A 21,297-nucleotide genomic window follows, 5' to 3' on the forward strand; every position below is an offset into this window, starting at 1 on the left:
TTGTAGCCTGTCTAAATGCTGCTGCTAGAGGTTCGATAAAAATTGCAAAAAGTGAAGGGGAGAGTGGGCATCCCTGTCTGGTGCCCCTCAGCAGACAGAAGCTGGAGGATGTCTGGTCATTTGTTCTGATACGAGCCGTTGGGGAATTGTATAATATTCTTATCCAGTTTATGAAAGAGTTTCCAAAACCAAATTTGTGTAAAGTTGCGAATAAAAATTTCCAATTAACTCTGTCAAATGCTTTTTCTGCATCTAGAGATAATATTATGGTTTCGATGTTTTTATCGTATGAGTAGTCTATTAAATTAAGTAATCTACGAGTGTTTGTTGAGGAGTGCCGACCTTTTATGAAACCAGTTTGGTCAGGATGAATTAAGAGGGGGGTCATTTTCTCTAATCTCTTTGAGAGAGCTTTGCAGATTATTTTAAGGTCTACATTTAAAAGAGAAATTGGACGATAGCTTGAGGGAAATAAAGGGTCTTTGCCTGGTTTTAGCAGGAGACTAATGTTGGCAGAATTCATATTTGGTGGTAGTCTGCCCTTTTCCTCGATTTCCTGCAACATGCTGTGGAATACTGGTGCCAAAATTGTCCAGAATTCTTTGTAGAATTCTGCAGGGAAGCCGTCTGGACCTGGAGCCTTATTATTGGGCATACTTATCAGGGCTTCCTGGAGTTCACTTGGCGTCAGTGGCGAATCCAGTTCCATTGCTTGACTGTCTAGTAATTTTGGAAGAGTTACGTTGTCAAGAAACAGATCAATTTCATTTTTAGATGGGTTTATTTGTGGTGAGTATAAAGTTTCATAGAAATGGACAGGTTTTTTGACGGGGCGCCCACACAAACGCAAAGCAGGAGATGAAGCATCGCCAAATATGTTTCCAAACCAACTTCATTCTAAGCCAAAGACTAGAAAATATGGTGAAGCAAATCTTCCCTTTGGCTTCACCTGCACAAGTGCAGAGGTAGGTCTCCCTGCAGGATTGGTTTTCCCTGCGTCGGGAGCAGCGCTGGGCTGTTCAAATCACGGACAAACAGGATCCCACATTCTTGATTTTTAGTTTACAAACACTTCTTGTAATGACTAACGACTCCTGACATTTTGGAGATGTTTGCTCTGTATACAGTAAAGTTGCAGCGGGATACAAATAACATCAGGCTGATCCTGCCACGATTTGTCCCTCGGTTCAAATCACGGACAAACAGGATCCCACAGCTGTTTATGTTTTTGAACCCATTTTGCACAGAGAGGCATTTTTTGATAAATGTATTGATATCGATGTTGAATATTATTACACAGGAAAAAAACAACTACATGTAAAATAATCACACCGTGACGCCTCTGCCTTTGTAAATGGAGGGACAGTAACTGCGTGTAAAACCTGAAGACAGTCAGATTAACAGTATTTGTCTCTATCTGCCATTCTGCAATTCATCTCATGTAAACGTGACGTGACGTGAAAAAAGGCACATACCTTTGACGTTGAGTGACGAACTCTGTATTCCTCGTCCACACGTAAACGCAAAAACAGAGATTTAAAAAAATCTCAGTTTTCGGTGATTTGAAACACTGTTTAGGTGGACGAAAAGCCCAAATGCACAGAAACAGCTCCGTGTGTGGACGTAGCGTAAAAGAGTTAGTAGCTTATTTTATTGCTACCTGTAATTTATTGCAGTTTACTTGTATTTGTTTAATTGTTTACTAAATGTTTGAGGTGTGAAATAAACCGTGTGAAAACAAAATATGGGTGTGTGTGGTTGGAGGATGTGTTTGTGCGCGGGGGGGGGGATTTTTCTTGTAAAACAAAGGGGCGCCTAGCAAAAAAGGTTTGGGAACCACTGGCTGATGACGGTCTTGGAGACAGTGACATCCTCAATGCTGATTTGCTGATGCAGCTGGTCGCTGAGGTTATGTACTTCACCAGGTCCACGGTGTCTGTGTATGTAGGAGCTTCTCTAAACATATCCCAGTCTGCACATTCAAAGCAATCTTGCAGAACTGGTATGGCCCCCTCTGGCCATGTTCTCACCCCTCTGTTTGTTGATGGGTCTGTAGACTGGGGTGAGAAGTATGGAGATGTGGTCTGATTGTCCAATGTAGGGGAGGGGTGAAGCCTTGTATGCATGCTGGATGTTTGGGTAAACAAGGTCTAACATGTTGTCCCCTCTTGTTGCAAAGTCAATGTTCTGATGAAATTTGGGTAGAACTGATTTAAGTGTGGCATTGTTTAAATCCCCGGCGACGATGAAGAAGCTGTCAGGGTGGGCTGTTCGCAGATCACTGATAATCTTGTAGAGTTCACTGAGTGTTCCACTAGCTTTAGCATTAGTGCTAGCACTGGGTGGGATGTAAACAGCAACGATGATCACCACAGTAAACTCTCTTGGGATATAAAACAGCCTGCATCTGACTGCTAAGACCTCCACGAGTTCTGAACAGTGCACAGACACAATTGGGAAACATAACTGTAATTTTACAGTTACGTTTCCATTTTGGCATACTCATCTAAAATCAGAAAAAAAAACATTAAATCAAAACAGCAAAGTTATTTGCAGCCATTTACCTTTTACCCTTTTTTATAACCATTTCAAACTATTTACAGAACAATCAGCTGTTCTGCATTAAATAACATGGCACACAAATTATTTGTGCCACTCCAAAAAATAATTTCTGTCCACTATAAAGGAGAACATCACAGCCTGATACCTGCAGGTCTGACAGCAGCAGGTGTATCACTGCTGTTTCTACCTGGAGACAGTGTTTACACTGTAATCTGCCTTTGGTGGCTTTTTGGTAACATCTGTAACATTCAGCAGTCGCCTCATTGTTCTGACACACAACACAAAACTATCCAAAACACCACTAACTAACTACACAAGACAACACATTAACTACACACTCCAAACACGCTAAATGTCACAAATCTCCCACATCTCAAAACTCTCTCTCTCTCTCTCCTAAAACTTACCCGTCTTCCTGAACAACCCAATGTCATGTTGCCATATCATTCTTTGCATTTTTCCACCAACACAGACGGGCTGTTTTTTTATTTTTTGGTGATAAGCAGAGAGTGCTCGCTGCGCTGTCCTTAGACAGTAAACGTGACGAAACTATTGAGGAAAAACAGGCATATATATTGTTTATCATGACTCTGGTTTTACGTGGCCTATCAACACAAATTAAAAAATGGTATATATCACCTTGTTGCTTTGTCATCTTAAAGTGGTCATGTGATTGGCTTAGCACGACTACTTTATTCTTCTTCAGTCAAACAGCAGCACTCATGCGACTGTTTTGCCCCCTGAGCTTCAGGTGTTGTGCCAAAAAGTGATCGTCGGGCAGAAAGTGAATGCCGCCCACGGGAGCGCGCAGCTGCTTAAAGCTGCAGCACCCGGATTACTTACAGCTACTTCCTGCAGCTGATATAAGATGCTGTAAGCTGAACACAGCTTCAACCGTCTGTTTGTTGAAAAATAGTAACGCGACCACATTTTCTTGTTAGTAACGGTAACAGCATTGTAACGATAGAAATAGTAATTAGTTAGATTACTTGTTACAAAGTAACGCTGTTACTTTTAATGCCGTTATTCCCATCACTGCTGATGGCAGTTTTAAGAATGCAGCTATGCACAGCTTCAATAAAATAAAAAGGCACATTCTGACTTGTCCATCATGTAGAAATCACCTTTGCATAATTTTAAAGTTACATATTATTATAAATTCCACATGGTCTCACAAAATTTGCAGATGTCTTAACTTCAGTTTTGGTAACATACTCTGAACTGCATAAAAATGGGAAAATACATTTAGTACAAAGCACATCAGTGGCGTTCAGTAAGACAGTTTTACAGACGAGCAGAGATGGGAGGAGAAGGCTCATATTTCAACATCATTAAGAGGCAACAATAGTTTCAGTGCAGTAGAGACGATGCACTGCAGCTGAATAACAGCAAAGCGTTTATTGTGAGGATGCCAGTTTCTGCAGTTTCCCATAAACCTTGTGTGCTTTATTCCCTACATTCAGGTTGAGGGGTCAGATAATGATGATGGTGTTTTTAATTGGACAGTCCCAAGAAAAGATATAGGAAAATATTACAAAATAGATATGAGTTGTTAATAACTTCTTAAGTACACAGACTACAACGTAGTCTGTGGAGGCAGCAAGCGCTGTTTGTATAGTCCTCATTAAGACTGGGTTGAATGCTAATGACTAATAATAATCTCCTACCTGTTTTGGTGATAAGTGGGCCAGAATAAAGCAGGGAGACCACCAGAGAACTGCAAAACAACTTCAGTGATCAAAAAATAAAGCATGAAAAGCACAGACAGTGGCTGCAGTGACACTTTTCACTGTGTTTAACACTCGCTGTCTTTGCTCTTCTTCGCAGCTCACAGACCAACAACAACACGAGCGACAGAGGCCCACACACCAGTCGTAGCACATACTTCATCTGACAGCAGAGCTCACTGCAGGCAGACGGACTGGCTCTGCAGTAGTGCAGATGTTGAACACGCTCGCTCTGTTCGAGCATAAATTCTGCAAGACTGTGATCACTGTGACTGTTAATTTATTTGGAAAGAGTAAATGTGAGGATTACTAATAGTGACAAAGCTCCGGGTCTCGTAAAGCAACAATGCACCACATATTTCCAGCAGAAATACACATTCACATGTCTGTAGCTCAGGTCAAAATACTGACTTGCAGAACATATTTCAGGCAGAAATATATGGTTAAATCCCTGCATGTTAACTATCCTTGGACAGGATGCTAAGCCCAAGTTGCTCTATGAATATGCATAATCGGTAGATAGAAAGACGAAAGTGTTTGTGTGAATGAGGCATGTTGTATAAAGCGCCTTAAGGGCTTCGGGAGAGCAGAAAAGCTCTAAATAAGAATCAGTCCATGTGTCATTTACATAGATATGGTTGTTGAGTGCTTTCTGCCTGCCTATTTGTATTGCAGTAATTGCTGGATTTTGCAGGAAACAACACTTAATTAATGTATAAATTGAGATTTTGCATTTTATAACAGAACATTAGCAGTGCGGTAAGTAATTGTTTCATGCTTTGATTTCCAAAACATAAGTAATCAATTATGACACAATGGATCACTTAGATCACTTTCTGTCTTCTGTCTTGCCTGTTCGATGAGCAAAATCTCTATTCTGTGTGCTGCAAGCAAATATCAGTATTTTATAGAAAGGCTAAACATTATGATACCATATATCATATCACCCAATAGAGCACTTCGCTCTCGCTCTGCAGGCCTACTTGTTGTTCCTAGAGTACTTAAAAGTAGAATGGGAGGCAGAGCCTTCAGTTTTCAGGCCCCTCTTCTGTGGAACCAGCTTCCAGTTTGGATTCAGGAGACAGACACTATCTCTACTTTCAAGATTAGGCTTCAAACTTTCCTTTTTGCTAAAGCATATAGTTAGGGCTGGACCAGGTGACCCTGAATCCTCCCTTAGTTATGCTGCAATAGACGTAGGCTGCCAGGGATTCCCATGATGCACTGGGTGTTTCTTCTTCACTCACCTTTTTCACTTACAGTGTTTTTTAGACCACTCTGCCTGTAATTATTAGTTGTTATTAATATCTGGCTCTCTTCTACAGTATGTCCTTGTTCTGTTTTGCTCCACTCACCCCAATCACAGCAGATGGCCCCGCCCCTCTCTGAGCCTGGTTCTGCTGGAGGTTTCTTCCTGTCAAAAGGGAGTTTTTCCTTCCCACTGTCACCAAAGTGCTTGCTCATAGGGGGTCATATGATTGTTGGGTTTTCTTTGTTTTCTTTGTATTATTGTAGGGGTTTTACTTTAAAATAATCGCCTTTAGGTAACTGTTGTTGTGATTTGGTGCTGTATAAATAAAATTGAATTGAACTGATTTGAATGGAATTGATTGGAACACCTGATGAGTGAGTAAGTACTTTTGGCAATGTAGTGAATGTGATCCGGACCAAACCTTTTCTATCTTCATCATCTTAGTAGCTTTCTTTATTTCCTGCTTTTAGTGATGTGTTTCCTGATTCACTACCATTCCTCTGTCTAATATTCTTTATGCAGCAGCTCCTCAAAGTACTGCATCAGTCTTTCAATTCAGTTCAATTCAGTTCAGTTTTATTTATACAGCCCCAAATCACAACAACAGCCGCCTCAAGGCGCTTTATATTGTAAGGTCGACCCTACAACACTACATACAGAGAAAAACCCAACAATCATATGACCCCCTATGAGCAAGCACTTTGGTGACAGTGGGAAGGAAAAACTCCCTTTTAACAGGAAGAAACCTCCGGCAGAACCAGGCTCAGGGAGGGGCGGGGCCATCTGCTGTGATTGGTTGGGGGGAGAGAAGGAAGACAGTCTTCATTTGTTAACACATTTCACCAATCTCCTTACTCACACTAACCTGTTGCACATCTTTTCACAGCTCAGTCTTGCCGTCTTTCTCTCTGCTAATTGATACAAATGCTTTTCTTCTTCTTTATTGTCCAGCCTCAGATATAACTCGCTTTGAGCCTTTTGCTTTGCCAGCTCTCTCTTTGTGTTATGCATAGTTTCCCATAAAGTTTGCTGGTGTTTTCTTCGTCTCCCTGGCTATCAAATGTGTTCATTACTAAACTCTTTGAATATTTTCCAGTGGATACACCAAACACCTTCTTGGCAGTCTCCCACACTACTGCAGCTGTATTTTCACAGTCACCTGGTAATTCGTCTCTACCACACAGAACCTGTCTCAACTCCAGCTTTCACCATTTCATCGTTGCTCTGCCTTCACTTGCTTCCACATTTTGATTTCCAGAGTCATTCTACAATCTACAATCCTTTCTACATTTTATAATCTCCTGTCCTTTTCAGATTGCACCTTCTGCATTAGATATGGTCTACCTTCTTCTACTCTTATACCTCACTCTATGTTGCTTCTTCTTGAAGTAGGCTACATGGTCACCATGGCCGTTTCTGTCCTTTTGGCAAAATCCACCATCTGTCCTTCTGCATGCCTCTCCTTAATACATATATACTTGTCACCTCTGTTCACTCGACCTACATGTCCACTGAAGTCACCTCCAGTTACCAGCCTCTCCGCCCTGGAGACACTCTCCATCCTGACATCCAACTCGTGCACACCGATAGTCTGATCTTGTCTGACATCCACCTTCACGCCCTGTGGCTTCCATTGTCTCATCTTCTGAGACTGAAATTATGTGGAGCATCACTAAAGTAAAACATTGCCCATATGCACACCCACTTTTGCATATCCTGTTTGGGTATCCAGCATTGTGTTATACTTAACAGATGGTATGATAAGCCTCAGAATTATTCAGCATTCATCTTTTTATCTCTACTTGTGTTAAATTTTGATTCTATTGACAAGAGTAAGATAATGCTTGCACTATTATTAAGTGTGCCTATGCGAAGGCACACTTATTACTATTGCTCGGATTTATTATTATTATTATTGTGTGGATGCTTTAAGCATCCACACTATTGAGTTCCTGTTTCTCTTTATTCTTTATACTTTATTCTAGTTGCTTCCGTACACTTTTTGGCACTTAACTACTTCCACAATTTTCAGCCGATTTTCACCGTTCAAATTTTAAACTATTCTGCTTCTTCTGCTAATGTGCGCTATGACTTTTGCTATTTTTAACTATTATACTTTTTAAAATATTAAGCTTTTTTCCTTTAATTTGTCCCATTGAAATGAATGGGAAACTTCAGCAATTCTGCTAAAATTTGCTTGTTTTTGAAACTTAACTACTTCCTCATATTTTCACCTAGAACAACCATTCAAATTTTAAAATGTTCACAAATTATTGGGCTATTCAGGTATGATTCAGCTTTTTCAAATCTTTTACTGTTTTACTTTTATGCCTCTTAAAGTTTTGAGTTGCAAAATTGTGATTTTTCACAAAATACATGTGTTGTTATGGTTGCTATGCTCTTGGCTTCCAGTGTGCCACTGAAGGTTTTGCAATTTTCACTTCATGTCCGAACAACTTCCTGCTACTTGCTCAATTTTCACTCAACTTCCACAAATTATACATCAAAACGTAGGTATTTTTGCTGGCTTTCAGAAAATGTCACCATCATTGTTGTGGGATTTATAGAATTTTTGCAAATCTCCTCAGACTAACACAAGGTCAGAAAACTCTCCATATAAAGTGAATGGAGAGCTTGTTCAAAATCACCGCTGGATTTCTGTAATGAGAGGCATATTCGAATCGTCATATCTCCTTAACGAAGCAAAGTTAAGACATGAGGCTTGTCCCCGAATATCTTCAGACACCCCTGACGCTCACAATTCAAGAATTTCTTTCTCACCTATTACCGTTCTGAAATGAGTTGGACTTGTTTGAGGGTAGGAAATTCGTCCTTCGCTCAGATTTCTTCAGATTTCAAACTGTGGAAATGAACCACTTTTTTCTCTCGTCATAACTTTTTGTTGGATTTCCACAGAGACCTGAAAATTTCCATGATTGTTCACCAAAGCCTGCTGTCTCTTACGGTGAAAGAATGATATCGATACTCCAAATAGATTTCGAGTTAGAAAGCGTTGTTTGAGGGCAAGTCAAGGCAGTTTTTGCTTCGCTCTACTCAGTTATGGTGCATTACAAGTCAAATATCTTTAATAATTCATATTTTAATGATAAATTGTAAACACTGGAAGATTCCCCCATCTCTTCTGAACAAAACGGTGTAAGAATGACCGCTCTAGCCCCTACGGTTTGGAAATTATGGTCATTTGTTTGAGGGGAGTCCTCACTATGAGAAATAGGCTGCAATAATCCTGTGCCTCTCTGTGCTGCGTGTGTAAAAAGAGGCACATGTTTTGGCGGGAAAAAGTACACAGCCTCTCTGATTGGTGGATTCAAATTCAGCAGCTCCCAGGCTGACCTAGAAACTTACTTCTCTCTCCCTGTGCATTTTTTTTTGCTGATTTTTTCATTTAACAAGTATATTTGAGGGACCCTCAGCATGTTCAGCATTTTTTCAGCTGTCCATTTTGCTTTTCCAATTTTTCTGTTTAACTTATTACTATTGTGCTAAATAATACTATTTCTGCTATTTTATAAGATTTGTGCCTAATATAGTATTTCTGCTAAATTACAATATTTCTGCTTTTTATACTGTTTGTGCTAAAACATAGTATTTCTACTAAATGTAGTATTTATGCTTAATCATACTATTTCTGCTTTTTATGGGATTTGTGCCTAATATAGTATTTCTGCTTTTTATAGGATTTTTGCTCAAACATAGTATTTCTGCTAAATGTAGTGTTTATGCTTAATCATCCTATTTCTGCTTTTTATAAGATTTGTGCTTAATATAGTATTTCTGCTAAATTATAGTATTTCTGCTTTTTATAGTATTTGTGCTAAAACATAGTATTTCTACTAAATGTAGTATTTATGCTTAATAATAGTATTTCTATATATTTCTGCCAGGTCCCCAGGCAGCCAATCCTCTGTGAGGACTGAGACATTCAAATTTTCAAATCAGGGCCTGCACAGTTTCCCAGCCAATCAAATAAGTGTCCTGAGGCATTCAAATTTGCATATTGGGGCCTTCGTGGCTTCTAAGCCAGCCAATCATATCTGAGGGCTGAGGAATTCAAATCCACAAATCAGGGCCTGCACGGCTTCCCAGCCAGCCAATCACATATGTGGTCTCAGGCATTCAAATTTGCATATTTGGGAATTCGTGGCTTCTAAGTCAACAAGTCATCCATGTCATATATCTCTAAAAATTCATATTTTAATATTAAATTGTCAACACTTGAAGATTCCCCCATCTCTTCTGAACAAAACGGTGTAAGAATGACCGTTCTAGCCCCTACGGTTAGGAAATTACGGTCATTTGTTTGAGGGGAGTCCTAACTATGAGAAATAGGCTGCAATAATCCTGTGCCTCTCTCTGCTGCGTGTGTAAAAAGATGCACCTGTTTTGGCGGGAAAAAGTACACAGGCTCTCTGATTGGTGGATTCAAATTCAGCAGCTCCCAGGCTGACCTAGAAACTTACTTCTCTCTCCCTGTGTGTGTGTGTGTGTGTGTGTGTGTGTGTGTGTGTGTGTGTGTGTGTGTGTGTGTGTGTGTGTGACAGAGAGAGAGAGAGAGAGAGAGAGAAAGGCTTTTAATGGGATGATCTCATTCTAAGATTTAAATTCAATATATTTAGACTGGTTGACTGAATTGGATCTTGTGTGTGGGTCTCTCTGTGCATGTGTTTCCTCATGTGTACATATTTGTGATTGTGTGGCTGTAATAAATTTTTTTGCAGATTTTTGTCATTTAACAAGTATATTTGAGGGACCCTCAGCATGTTCAGCATTTTTTCAGCTGTCCATTTTGCTTTTCCAATTTTTCTGTTTAACTTATTACTATTGTGCTAAATCATAGCATTTCTGCTATTTTATAAGATTTGTGCTTAATATAGTATTTCTGCTTTTAATAGGATTTGTGCTTAATATAGTATTTCTGCTTTTTATAGAATTTGTGCTTAATATAGTATTTCTGCTTTTTATAGAATTTGTGCTTAATATAGTATTTCTGCTTTTTATAGGATTTGTGCTTAATATAGTATTTCTGCTTTTTATATGATTTGTGCTTAATATAGTATTTCTGCTAAATTATAGTATTTCTGCTTTTTATAGGATTTGTGCTAAAACATAGTATTTCTACTAAATGTAGTATTTATGCTTAATCATAGTATTTCTATATATTTCTGCCTGGTCCCCAGGCAGCCAATCCTCTGTGAGGACTTAGACATTCAAATTTTCAAATCAGGTCCTGCACGGTTTCCCAGCCAATCATATATGTGTCCTGAGGCATTCAAATTTGCATATTGGGGACTTCATGGCTTCTAAGCCAGCCAATCATATCTGAGGGCTGAGGAATTCAAATCCACAAATCAGGGCCTGCACGGCTTCCCAGCCAGCCAATCACATATGTGGTCTCAGGCATTCAAATTTGCATATTGGGGAATTCGTGGCTTCTAAGTCAACAAGTCATCCATGTCATATATCTCTAAAAATTCATATTTTAATATTAAATTGTCAACACTTGAAGATTCCCCCACCTCTTCTGAACAAAACGGTGTAAGAATGACCGTTCTAGCCCCTACGGTTAGGAAATTACGGTCATTTGTTTGAGGGAGTCGTCACTATGAGAAATAGACTGCAAAAATCCTGTGTCTCTCTGTGCTGCTGCGTGTGTAAACAGATGCACCTGTTTTGGTGGGGAAAAGTGCACAGGCTCTCTGATTGGTGGATTCAAATTCAGCAGTTCCCAGGCTGACCTAGAAACTTAGTCCTCTCTCCCTGTGTGTGTGTGTGTGTGTGTGTGTGTGTGTGTCTGTGACAGAGAGAGAGAGAGAAAGAGAGAGAGAGAGAGAGAGGCTTTTAATGGGATGATCTCATTCTAAGATTTAAATTCAATATATTTAGACTGGTTGACTGAATTGGATCTTGTGTGTGGGTCTCTATGTGCATGTGTGTTTCCTCATGTGTACATATTTGTGATTGTGTGGCTGTAATAAATTTTTTTGCAGATTTTTGTCATTTAACAAGTATATTTGAGGGACCCTCAGCATGTTCAGCATTTTTTCAGCTGTCCATTTTGCTTTTCCAATTTTTCTGTTTAACTTATTACTATTGTGCTAAATCATAGCATTTCTGCTATTTTATAAGATTTGTGCTTAATATACTATTTCTGCTTTTCATAGTATTTGTGCTTAATATAGTATTTCTGCTAAATTTAGTATTTCTGATTAATTATAGTTTTTCTACTAAATCATAGTACAGTATTTCTGCTTTTTATGGGATTTGTGCTAAAACAAAGTATTTCTACTAAATGTAGTATTTGTGCTTAATCATGCCATTTCTGCTTTTTATAGGATTTGTGCTTAATATAGTATTTCTGCTAAATTATAGTATTTCTGCCAAATTATAATATTTGTGCTAAAACATAGTCTCAATTTAAAATTACAATATTCATAGTTCATCACAGTGTCTCTGGTAAATCACAATATTTCTGCTCTGTTGTACTATTTTTCTAAATCATAGTGTTTCTGTAATGTTTAAGTATTTTTGGCTAAATATATTCTTTCTGTTATCTTATACTATTTCTCCTAAATTCTTGTATTTTTGAGAAGTTATCATGTTTCTGGTAAGTTACAATATTTCTGCTAAATTCTGCTATGCTATTGTATTTCTGCCAAGTATTATGTTTCCTCTAAGATATTGCAGTTCTGCTAAGTTATTCCATTTTAGCAAACTTCTTTTGCTTCTGCAAAGTTTTTACAATTTCTGCAACTTTTCAGCTTTTTCAGCTACTTTTTGCATACAGCTTCAGCTTTAAGCATCCACACTGCATTTTCGCAGGAAATGCAAATTTTTCTAGTTATTATTATTATTCTTTTTCCGCCTGAAATTTTGGACCTTAACTCGCCCCACAGTTTTGAGACAAGGTTCACATATGATATATCATTGTGTGCGGCTGGAGCTGGAATGAGTTGCTATGACTTTTGGTGTTTATTACTTCTATAGTTTTTTAAATATGAATATTTTAATGCAAGTTTTTTCCCATTGAAATGAATGGAGAACAAGAAAACTTCATTTGTGGTGTGCTGGCTCACTCTAGTGGTATGTCGGGAGTAATGCGAGGCGGCCGCTGTGTCCCTGTGGACGCTTTTATTTTGTATAACTACCGGAAGTAGTTCCTGTGTACTGACGCTAGCTGGGTAGCTAGCGCCGCGTCGCTTAAAAAGCAGCCGGGCTTGTCTTAAACTTAAGAGGCTGACACTCGCTAAACCACCCGATCGCTCGCCAAGCGACTGTTTCACACTGGACTTATTTTTCGTTTATATGGGCCGATGATGCTGGTCGATGAGGAAAAACTAACTGAGTTGTTTGGTGGTGGCTAACGCGGAGCTAGCTAGCCACCGGTATGTGTCTCTTTCCCCTCATATGTGGGGAAAGAAACATGTGAGGCGGCCGCCGATCGACCGGTTTTCAGGTGAGAATGTAGGTGTGTAAACGTCAAATATCTGCTCGTTTTGTCAAAACATCCCATATTAGCAACAGATTTCTCACGATGTTGCTGCTAGCCGGCTAGCTAGTTTGGCCGGCCGGCTAGCCGGCTAGCTAGCTCGGCTAGCTAGCGCCGCTTCGCTCAAAAGCACCCAGGCTTGGCTTTCAGTGAGGCGTCTCTAACTCCTTTCACCCCCGATCGCTCCGCAAACAGTCTTTGTCTTAGCTGGACTTATTTTTCGTTTATATGGGCCGATGATGCTGGTCGATGTGGAAAAAATAACTGAGTTGTTCATATACCGGTGGCTAGCTAGCTCCGCGTTAGCCACCGGTATATGTCTCTTCCCCTCGTATGCGGGGAAAGAAACACCGATCGACCGGTGGTGGCTAACGCGGAGCTCAATCGTGGATAAGGGAAACCCAATGCAGGAGAAGCAGGCGGCTGGTGAACTGAATTTCAGGTAAGACGTTATTAACTGCACTCTATTTGGGTCAGATATAAACCGAGTTTAGGTGTAGTTTATTTTCGTTGTGCTGACAGTTACAATAACTGTACTACGTGCTAGCTAGCACGACGGAGTTTCTATACAGCTGTGCGCGCTAAGTTACTGATTTTGAACTTTATGACAGCCTCCCCTATTTTCAGGCGAGAATGTAGGGGTGTAAACTTCAAATATCTGCTCGTTTTATCAAGAAGTCCCATATTTTATCAAGAAGTCCCATATCTCTCACGATGTTACTGCTAGCGCCGCATGGCGGCTAGCTGGCTAGGGCGGCTTGGCTGACACCTAGGCCGGGCTGACTGATACCCAGGCCGGCTCACGCTCTCGTTTCACCGCCGCATGGCGGCTAGCTGGCTAGCGCGGCTTGGCTGCCACCCAGGTCGGGCTGGCTGACACCCAGGCTGGGCTGGCTGACACCCAGGCCCGCTCACGCTGTCGTGTCACCCCTAGTCTTTCGTGATGACTCTTGGTTGGCTGCTGGACTTATTTTTCATTTATATGGGCTGGTGATTCAGTATGAGTGTCCGGTGAACTGAATGTCAGGTAAGACGTTATGTATATGTAAGGTAGTGACTGGAATAAGTCACAAGGTGTCGCTGTTGAGCTGCATATATGTTGTAAATTTTAGCAATTTTGACCATTTGTCCTCTGCAGGACACCGTAGTTCAGTTTTCTCGTTCGCGTGGGCGCCATCTTGGTTCAGTGTTTACTGTGATGTGCAAAGGTAAGCACTGTCAGTGGCGAACTGCATTGGTTTTGTTTAAAAATAAGTGTTCCACTGTGTAAAATAGCGGTTTGTCATTTAAGCCGAGCAAATATTTTGTTTATTGAGAGGTTCATGTATTGTCTGATGAGAGTATGAGACAAAGATATACTTTTCTTTCTTACTCTCATATAAAATATTTAGCTTTTATTAAATAGTTATCTGAATCTTACAACCAAAGTTTGTATAATAATACACAAGATTGGCTGTAGACCATTGTTAATCATTCAGAACACTGTGTAAAAATAACAAAAAACAAAGTGAATGAAAAGTGCATAAATATTTATTTTACGTGTTTGATGTGTGTGGCAGGGCGTGGTCTGCAGTGCCGCTGCAGGGGAGGTGGACCCACCTCAGCGGCATCTGCAATCACGCCTCTCAGGTGTAAAGTCTGTGCTCTCTCTGCTTTTTTTTTTTTTTTTTTTTTTTTTTTTTTTTTTTTTGTGTATGTGTCGGGCTATGAGATGAAAAGCTACAGCCGGCTGTGTGGGTACAGCAACTATGTGTGAAAAGTGGTCCATAACGTAATGCTTCAAAGTGTGTTCATGCAAACATTGTCGGGTCTGCTTATGAACCTCTGCGCACAGCGTCTACAAATTGGGGCTGTACGAAGTCACCTCATCTTTACACAAAACTGTAAGCTGTCATCTGTGAGGCGCGAGCGGTGTTTGGTTTTACCATAGTTCATGGTGGAGAATGGCTGCTCCGGTGAGTTTTGCTCTCTGTAGCCGTTTGAATGGCAAACTATACTGATTAGCGGCGGCATAGGCACACTTAAAATTTCTTCAGAAATTTTCGCTTTCTAGTTTCATCATATTACTACTAAACAGATCAATCATACATTTTATGATTATGCACTAATCCAGTATAAAAGGTTTTACTCTTAGTCTTTCAGAAACACTTTTATTCTGATGATGCTGTTGGTAAAGTCAGGCTCTGGATATTCATTCTCTTTAGCAGAATGAATATCCAATGAATCCAATGAATGAATATCTTTCACTGGTAGAAAACTTATTTGGATTCATTGTATAATTTTGATTATTGATTAAATTTGATCATCTATCATGAATTCTACTTTCATGAAATTTTACCTGCCACATTTAAGATCATTTAAATGATGAACCTTTGACTATACTATATTTTTAGCTGATATGTTTGACTGACTCTGTCTTATCTCATTTCAGGCCACAACGCAGTATGATAACATCTGTTCACGCTTCCATATCTTCAGTGGGTAAATTGCGAAAGCCAGTCGCTACTATGCAATGTGTGTAAGCGACCAGTGGTGGTGCTGTGGCCCGAGGCGGGATGCTGCTGACAGTCGGTCAGCATGACTCTGCTGGACTTGTGGCTGTCACGCTCCATCCCCATGTGCCTGCTCCTTCAGAGCCTTGTCCTAATGGCCTTGTGCTTTCCCTCGGCCAGCATGTGTCCAAAGGGCTGCATATGCCAACGCGATTCCCACCTCCATGGCTTCAATGTTACCTGCAGTCAGTCCCGCCTCAAAGAGATTCCTCCCAGTCTACCAGTTGACACTGTCTTGCTGAGGCTGGACCACAACCAGATCGGCAGCGTTCCCGATCTCGCCTTCCATGGACTTAGGTTTTTGAGGGAGCTAAACCTTTCTTACAATGCAGTGGAGACTTTAGGGGAAGGTGCATTCACTGGCATAGAGGCAACTTTACAGGTGCTGGACCTTTCCCACAATCGCATCACTAGCGTACACAAGGATGCCTTTGCTCGACTGAAGGCCCGGATTATTGTGAACGATAACCCCTGGCATTGTGACTGCGCCCTTCAGCAGGCTATTGGAGGAATGGCCCATAACCATGAGGCTGCTGCCCGGGTTCTCTGCAGAAGCTCGGAGCTCCACGACCAGGAGGGACAGCCGTTCTTGGCGGTTGACATAGATCTCTGTAACTTGGCAAAAAGGACCACAGATTATGCTATGCTCGTAACCATGTTCGGTTGGTTTGCTATGGTCATTTCATATGTGGTGTATTATGTACGTCAGAACCAGGAGGACGCGCGACGCCATCTGGAGTACCTCAAGTCTCTCCCCAGTAAGCCGAAAAAAGCAGACGAGACTGATGACATAAGCACTGTTGTCTGACAGCAGTGGCCCCGTGACTGTGTTCAGCAGAAACCTGGTGAACACCAAAATGTTTTACATTTTTAGCATTTACTATACCAAACTTTTATGTAATATGAGCATCAAAATGTATTTGACTGTCTGTCTTTGATAGGGTTTGCTCATGACTACGATGACAGGAGGAAGGCCGCACCAACATTTTGGTTTTTACAGTACAAAGAAAGTCTTGAAAAATTAGAATCTCAGGTTTAAATATTTAAATGGTAATGACTTTTGTAGAGGCAGTGGAACATCTGAAAAAAGCAAAATTATTTGTAAAACATGACACACTGTTTTTCCCATTTGTCTGTTTCATTTGCCGTCTATCTGTTGATTGATCTATCTGTCTAGATTGCTGACAATCTTAAATTTTAGGTTTTTGTAGCTACAATACAACAAGGTCTTTTCAAATGTAGGTTTATAATTGGGATATAGCATTAAATGTAGCCAATAATGTGGCTTTTTAATTTTATTTACAAGTTTATTATGAAAAGCTTACTAACCATTTTTAAAAGTACCCCCTTTGTGTAGCAAAAGTAATTGCACAAATAATACGTTTTTATGACATAAAAGTATCTTGTTATAACAAGCTATTTTATTATGGTTTTAGCGACGTGCTGCCATGATAAACTGCACAGGTCAGGCATTGAGGCTTTACATTAAAAGCCTGTAAAGTCATATGTGGTACCATAACAACATAGCTAAAAACAAAAGCTAAAAACAAATAGCTAATAAAAACAAGGCGTTTAAAAGCCAGAAAGTGCTATTAAAATACACCATATTGCTAAAATTACTGGTTCGCTTTCACAAGCACATGAACTTGAGTGACATCCCATTTTTAATCCATAGAGTTTAATGTGATGTCGGCCCAAATGTTGCAGCTATAACAGCTTCAGCTCTTCTGGGAAGGCTTTCCACGAGGTTTAGGAGTGTGTTTATGGGAACTTTTGAAAGATTTTTCAAAAAGTGCAGAGCCCAGCTCCAGAAAAACAATAGCACACCATAGTCCCCCTTCCACTAAACTTTACACTTGGCACAATGCAGTCAGACAAGCACCGTTCTCCTGGCAACCAGTTCAGTTCAGTTTCCTTATATTGCACCAAACCACAATAACAGTTGCCGCAATGCGCTTTATATTGTAAGGTAAAGACCCTACAATAATAAAACCCACCAAACACTGACTTGTCCAACATATAGTCAGACACCATGCTTAATACCACTAAATCTGATGTTTTGCATTTGCAGTGTGCTTGTTGATTTAGGCATTATCTGGTTGCAGATAATAATGGGAAGGTCCATTGGTTTGTTTGGTAAGCTATCATAGAAACGTCAAAGTCCAAAGTAAGATCATTTGGAATATGAATATGATCCATTTCTGCAAATATGTCCAAAGTCTGGAATTTACTTTTTTTTCCAAATGTGTTTGCGTTGGATCGAATGTGTTCGTGTCAGTCTATACTATCACTGCAGCAATTAGATATTCCATGGTGTTTCTGTGTATTGCAACATTAAAAACTTCACTTCTTTTATCAAACATTTTAAATCACTAAACTAAACTAAGTCACTTCAGCTTAAAATGCACAAACTAAGCTCCTGTACAGGATGGAGCTATCTGTGGTATGTCCGTGTGTGTGTGTGTGCGTGTTTTCACAAATTGCAAATTTATTGATTAAAGAGTAAAACCGCTGAAAACTTCAAATATGTAAATAATCAATCTATAATGATGTCAGTGTTTCATTTAAATATTTTGAATATTTAAAGTGGAATAATCTGCTTCATCAAGGTCTGATTAGATTTGAGTGATCAAACATCCCAGCAAATGTCATTGGGTTCTTACACTGTTAAATCACGACTGACATTTTTCTTAGCTTGAAACCTTTTAAGTGGTTGTTTGAAGTAAAAGCATTTTCAGGGGCTTTGAAAGCTGCAGAGTGTGGTTGTATCCAGACATTAATTGAACTTCCCAAAGTTGAAACTTGACCATCACATCCACATCACGCTATGCTTGGCAGAAACATATGTATGTTTGAATGTCTTCCTACAGAGGCTGTCTGAAAATGTGAAATGTGTGAAATTTAAATGTGTCCTGACATCATATTGCAACTTTCAAAGAGCTTTCTTGTTTTTTATACAATCTGGAGGACACAATCAGTGGGCTCTAAGTCTTGTTAAGAACAGGATTCATAATAATCTCTCTCAGTTTTGGAGTTGTTCATTATGAATTTATACACATATTTCTGATTTTAAACAAATGTTTCAAGACGTTTGATTCATATTTTAGCATATTAATGGTTAGAAGTAGATCTTAAAATATCAACATATTACTTCCAGCATGGTTGGCTGGAAGTAATAACATCCAGTGTAGTATTTGGTTTTGAATATGAACTCTTGCCTTCAGTGCTACCACAGCAGGAAACGTAATGTGCTTGGTAATGCAGTTTAAATGAAAACCCTTAATGTTGAGGGGTAGGATATGATGAGTAACACCAACATATGAGGGACTTTGGTCATGGACCCTGGAGAAGTTTCTTTTATTCATGGAAGTACTCAATCGTGAGACAAAGTCTGAGTCATAGAGTCAGAAGTCAGCCACATTAACAGCTTAGGATTTCTTCCAGTACATCCTGATGGAACAATCCCCTCATTTTATCCTGTAAGGAACTCAGAAGGAATTTGTACCAAACTAAGATCTCTACACAAAAACAGACATGGAAGATCTACGTTTGCTTGCATTCAGCTTCAGTATAGAAAGCAGCTGGGTTAGCAGAAGGTTATCTGACTAGTGTAGTAACTGACTCCACTCTTCACTCCTATCCCAAGCCCTCTATAAATCATTATTTCTGTTTTTTATTACTCTAATCATGAACATAAACTCTGGCTTTGGCCTTTCTAGAGGATACAGGCCTTCAAGTTTTTACATTTTCCAAATTATAATCATGCCAAAGGTGCCATGAAGAGATCAGACAAGACTTCCAGGTTTCCCTCCAGAATATTTGTAATAGTATGTTGATCACATGATGACAACTCAAAAACATGCTACAACTACAGGTTGCTTTATTGTACTGTGCATTTGTTCCTTCAGTTTGTGGCATCTTTGTTTATTGCTATTGCTGTTGTCAATCAGAGTAAATCTTTGTATGTCTGTACTGTGCAAAGGGAGCACAATACTAAATGTCAGTTGCAGCTGACTCTAATTGTTGGTAGTGTTACTTTCCTTCAGTCTCAGAATTATCTCTTCATTGCATTCCTTTGTAACAGGCCACACTGTTCTGATGATTCTGTTTTTGTTTTATAACTTTGTTCTAATTGAAACACATTAGCATTGAAGATTAATGGAAACCCGATGGAAAACCAGTACTGATAAAAAAGATACATATGGAAAAGTACAAGAAATTATATTCTCTCCACAAAACAATAATTTTAAGTTGTCCTGCAAACAAGTGATGTATTTTCTCTGAATCTGAATGTTCAATTCATGTTGTACAGTAGCGGTTATAAAATTGACTAAGGGAATACGTCGTGAGAATATGTAGCTATTGAGTGCTAGGATCACATGTAAATAGCAATGTGGATGTTTTGTGAAATACCTGGATGTTTTGTGAAATACCTGAAAACCCTTTAATTTGTTGGTCTTGTCTTCAAAAGACAATATCCTACTCCACAAGATGGGATCAGGATCAGTCTGTGAAATACATGTACAATGTCATGAAGCAAAGTGTAGCCAAGGATTTGAGAGTTTTTCTAAGTGCCTGAATATTTCTCTTACAGTTCTTTTCTTTTTATGTCTTCTTTTTCCATCTCTTTGCTTGGACTTTCAGAGTTTAGGATTATTACTGTTTAGTGGATTTGTGCTAGCTAGAAAAAGCAGAATCAACCATACGATATATGAACTATAGTATACCATATTGCAGATCTTGCACAACAAGAGCAGTGTGTAATAGACTAACACACCATGTTAGCATTGACTTTCATAGTTGTGGCATGAAATACAGAAAATAAAATAAAGAAGGTATGTAATGGTTCATGGTATTTTCTTTTCGCAGCATTTGCTAGTGAGTGATGGATTACCTTTGGCTAAACAGATAACTCTTGTCTGTTAAGCCAACATTTCAAAGTTAGTAGGGTAGTAAACTATAGGTGTACAATAATGATTATCATTATGTCAAAGAGACAGTTTTTCTCAAATGGTAATCTGCAGCAAATATATAACATTCTAAGAAAGATTTGGAGAGAATTTAGCTTGTTTCAGTGAAAATAGCAGACCGTTCTCACTCTTGAGGCGTAATATACTGACGGTTTGTCACGTCCCAAGGTGTTCCATAGGAACGCGAAAGATGACTTTCAGCGTTCCTATGCTACGCGCCGGGTTATGGATGAAATCCAGTAGAACGACGGTACCCTAGCCCTAACCTCCTATTGTCATGAACCGCAGTTCATGCACACAAGCAGGATCCAAAAGCAGACTCAATACGCTTAATGTGAGCGTGCAGATTTTATTGTTTTAACAAAAGGTGACCCGGAACAACCAAGAAAGCAAAATCGCAGAACTGAAGGAAACCGGGAAGACAAATTACACAGGGAAGCCATAATCAGGACTGTGGGGGGCTGCAACGGAAAGGGGAGAAAATTACTAGTGAGCAGTTGGATTGAGGGACATTACTAAACAGGGCTATAGTAATTTAGCTTACGACCAGAGCCGGACCGTGGGGCTCTGAAGAGGGGGAGCGAGTTAGTGGGAAGCGAATCCATGGAGGCAGGGATGAGGACAGATGGTGCACTTAGAGATCTGAGCAGCCAGGAGGACAGGCAGGTGGCAGACACAAACCCCGGATAGTAACCTGGGCACACGGAGGTAGAATTAACACAGTTCA

General features: G+C 39.7%; 1 protein-coding gene across 2 annotated transcripts in view; it reads left to right on the forward strand.

Annotated features, from left to right (window-relative positions):
- Positions 1–20,431, forward strand: part of lrrc3b (leucine rich repeat containing 3B) — a 49,319-nt gene extending 28,888 nt beyond the window's left edge. The window contains exons 1-2 of one of the 2 annotated variants that reach the window (XM_086280349.1): positions 6,347–6,703; positions 15,480–20,431. In XM_086280349.1, coding sequence (XP_086136475.1) covers positions 15,626–16,408 — 783 coding nt within the window. In that variant the 5' untranslated portion in view covers positions 6,347–6,703; positions 15,480–15,625 and the 3' untranslated portion in view covers positions 16,409–20,431. Of the gene's footprint in view, positions 1–6,346; positions 6,704–15,479 lie in introns of those variants that run through there. The other variant, XM_086280348.1, reaches the window with a different exon arrangement.
- The last annotated feature ends 866 nt before the right edge of the window (positions 20,432–21,297 follow it).

This window comes from Aulonocara sp. 'chitande type north' Nkhata Bay, linkage group LG22 (genome assembly GCF_057382095.1).
Source record: "Aulonocara sp. 'chitande type north' Nkhata Bay isolate Kocher_YH1m ecotype deep benthic linkage group LG22, A_spYH_male_GT1.1, whole genome shotgun sequence".
NCBI classification, from domain to species: Eukaryota; Metazoa; Chordata; class Actinopteri; order Cichliformes; family Cichlidae; genus Aulonocara; species Aulonocara sp. 'chitande type north' Nkhata Bay.